Source organism: Amphimedon queenslandica, unplaced genomic scaffold (assembly GCF_000090795.2).
Source record: "Amphimedon queenslandica unplaced genomic scaffold, v1.1 AMPQUscaffold_8604_Cont19453, whole genome shotgun sequence".
NCBI lineage: Eukaryota > Metazoa > Porifera > Demospongiae > Haplosclerida > Niphatidae > Amphimedon > Amphimedon queenslandica.
In genome coordinates this window covers 1-2,656 of record NW_003551120.1, presented here as the reverse complement: position 1 = coordinate 2,656, position 2,656 = coordinate 1, and the positions used below count along the sequence as shown (strand labels likewise).

General features: G+C 37.3%; 1 protein-coding gene across 1 annotated transcript; it reads right to left on the bottom strand.

Annotated features, from left to right (window-relative positions):
- Positions 1-249: 249 nt before the first annotated feature.
- On the bottom strand, positions 250-2,644 carry LOC100639337 (serine/threonine-protein kinase RIO3-like). Its single transcript, XM_003391522.2, has 7 exons — positions 2,611-2,644; positions 2,429-2,553; positions 2,055-2,326; positions 1,644-1,829; positions 1,241-1,400; positions 860-1,138; positions 250-684 (listed from the first exon to the last, which is right to left on the bottom strand). Exons 2-7 carry the CDS (start codon positions 2,540-2,542, stop codon positions 439-441), a joined length of 1,257 nt encoding a protein of 418 aa, XP_003391570.1. The 5' UTR covers positions 2,543-2,553; positions 2,611-2,644; the 3' UTR covers positions 250-438.
- Positions 2,645-2,656: the final 12 nt, after the last annotated feature.

Below are 2,656 nucleotides of genomic sequence, written 5' to 3'. Positions count from 1 at the left end.
TGATACATATTGATGTACTTATGCTGTGTAGAAAGTTTGAGATGATTCCGACAAATATTTTTCGAATTATAGCCATTTAAAAAAATAGGCCAATTTTTGAAAAATACCCAAGGCTATAGCCCATGGTTTTTTCTAAAAAATGGCTCCAAAATCACCCCAATTTTTTATTACATTTTCTGATACATATCGATGTCCTTATGCTGTGTAGAAAGTTTGAGCTGATTCCGAGCTCAAATTCTGAAGTTATGATGCATTTAAACTCACATTATACTAATAGTAAAATGGAGGAAATTTTACAATAAAATTAAATGAAAAGTACAAATGACTTGCTAAACTTGCATACAATAGCGTAATGTAATAATAAAAGATAAAATATAATATAGATATATATCTGTAGCTTTATTTGATTTATGTTTGTTGTGTGTAATGTTGAAAGACTCAGTCTTCATCAGTACTATCACTATCAGTCTCCTCTTCCTTTTCTGATAACACTTCCTCTTCGTTTGACTCTGAGCTCTTCGATTCGTTCAAGTCCTTCTTTCCTCTTTTCACGTCGACTCCAATGGATCCGCTGTCGTCTTGTCTGCTGCTCATCGTCTCTTCAAAGAAGAAGTCGAAAGGATAGGGCTCCTTCTTGTCATAAATGACATCAAGCAGCTGTTGCCTTTGTGTGTAAGCACGTATCTAAATATATAGAAGGAGATAGGGAGAAAGTGTTCGTATAAAATCATCCAAATATCAAATTAGCTCTCTCTTCCCTTCTCTCTCTCTCTGTTTGACTATAAAAAGAACACTATACACTTTATTTATTAACAATATTCTTAGTCTTTCACTGTAACTACAGTACTCACTCCCTTACTTGTGTTAGAAACTCCTGATCATCCACAGCGCTAATCCCTAGCCCAGTTATCTTATTAAACAAGTCTTGATGCGAGAGAGTCTCGGCCAGCCCTTTCTTAGAGAAATAAGTAGAGACATTCTTACAGTCCCTGAGTAAGAACTCTAGTCCGTGAGGGTGAGAGGGTTCTACGGATTGGCTCACGTCAATGATGTAGATACGTCCTTCAAACCAAAGCATGTTGAACTCATTGAGGTCAGCGTGGACAAGATGACAATCGTTATACATTTTCTCCATCGTCTGTAGAGAAAAAAGAGAGAGAAATAAAGACATACATGTATGTACACATGGTAGATCTAAGTTTATTGTTGCCCCTGGTAACAGGCCACACCCACTAGTTACCTGTACGCATTGATGGTAGGCGCTTTTGAGTTGATCTTGAGTGAGTTGTGAGTCCTTGAGTTTAGGGGCAGGTATCTGGTCCTTCCCAATGAAACTCATCACTAGCACGTGTTTCTTTAATAGTACGACCTTAGGACAATGTATACCATGGGAATGTAATCTATTGAGGGAAAGAGAGAGAGGGAAATAATTATCAGTTATAGGAACAAAATTTGCAAAAATTCGTAAAAAAATCTAAACTTGATCGGAATCAGTTCAAACTTGACATACAACATAAGAACATGTATATGTACCAGAAAAAATTATAAAAATGGAGAATTCTCTCCTAGTCCTTTTCATGAAATTTGGCCAAAAAGCCTGTACACCAGATTCTGATACAATTTTAAATAAATTAATGTCATACCTTTTCAAATTATGCATTTCCTTCTCGGCCCACAGTCTCACAATCTTCCTTGGGTTCTGCTTCCCAAACCTGTTCTTGAACCGATAGTCTTCCTTGATGTATTTGTCACGTCTAAAGAACTCATTGAGTGTCGTCTTGAATATCTTGATAGCACATTCATCAGGCACTGGTGTACCATCCTCCAACCTGTAGAATAATAAAACATATTTTGAGGCACTAAATACTTAAAAATTGACTGTTTAAAAATTAAAAAAAAAAAAAAAAAAAAAATAAGCTCACTTGCTAGTTAAAATTATGCAAAAAAATTTCGCAATTATAAAAATTTAATATCAAAAATAGTCATAATTATTAACTATAATTTCATACAGCAGCAGCTCCCTTGCCTCCCTCCCTCCCTCTCTCTCTACTTACTCTCCTCCTCCTTCAGCGTGATACACAGCTGCCTCTTTCCCTGTACTGAGACACCCGTTTACTTCACCCAGTTTGCCGCTGTCCACCATTTTGAAAAGCATCAGTCTTGTCTTTGGATCCAGTACGTGCTCTTGAGTCGAGTGCTCCTTCTTCTCATGGTGACGTTGACTCTGTTTCTCTTCTCTCATCGAGTGCTCCTTCAACACGTTAAATACACTGTTGTCTAGACAGAGTCCCGGCTGAACGTCTCCCATTGGGAAATCAGGAGGAAACTATAAACAACAACAACAACAACAATTATAACAACACAAAACACTACAAATAATGTAATAATAATGATGAGAGTAATCGACTATTAAATGCAATTTCCATACCTTCTCCATATTTCTCACATTCTTTCGTCCGCATATTTTTGAGTCATGTTTCGTTGGTTGTCCTGGTGACACGCCTTTCTTCCTTCCGCTGCTTCGAGGGATTCTCACGGTCATCTCGTATTCGTCTACATTAATTAATCAATGGGCATGGTCAGTAAATAATTGGTGGGCGTGGTACTTACCATCAACTACTTCTTCCTCCTCCTCTTCCTGATGATTGAGGTAAGC

Excerpts from the sequence above, each read along its gene's own strand:
- LOC100639337 (XM_003391522.2), bottom strand. The coding sequence starts at position 2,542 with ATGACCGTGAGAATCCCTCGAAGCAGCGGAAGGAAGAAAGGCGTGTCA. Across the intron at positions 1,139-1,240 it reads CCTACCATCAATGCGTACAG|ACGATGGAGAAAATGTATAA; the intron begins GTAACTAGTGGG and ends TTTTCTCTACAG. Across the intron at positions 685-859 it reads ATCAGGAGTTTCTAACACAA|ATACGTGCTTACACACAAAG; the intron begins GTAAGGGAGTGA and ends CTATATATTTAG.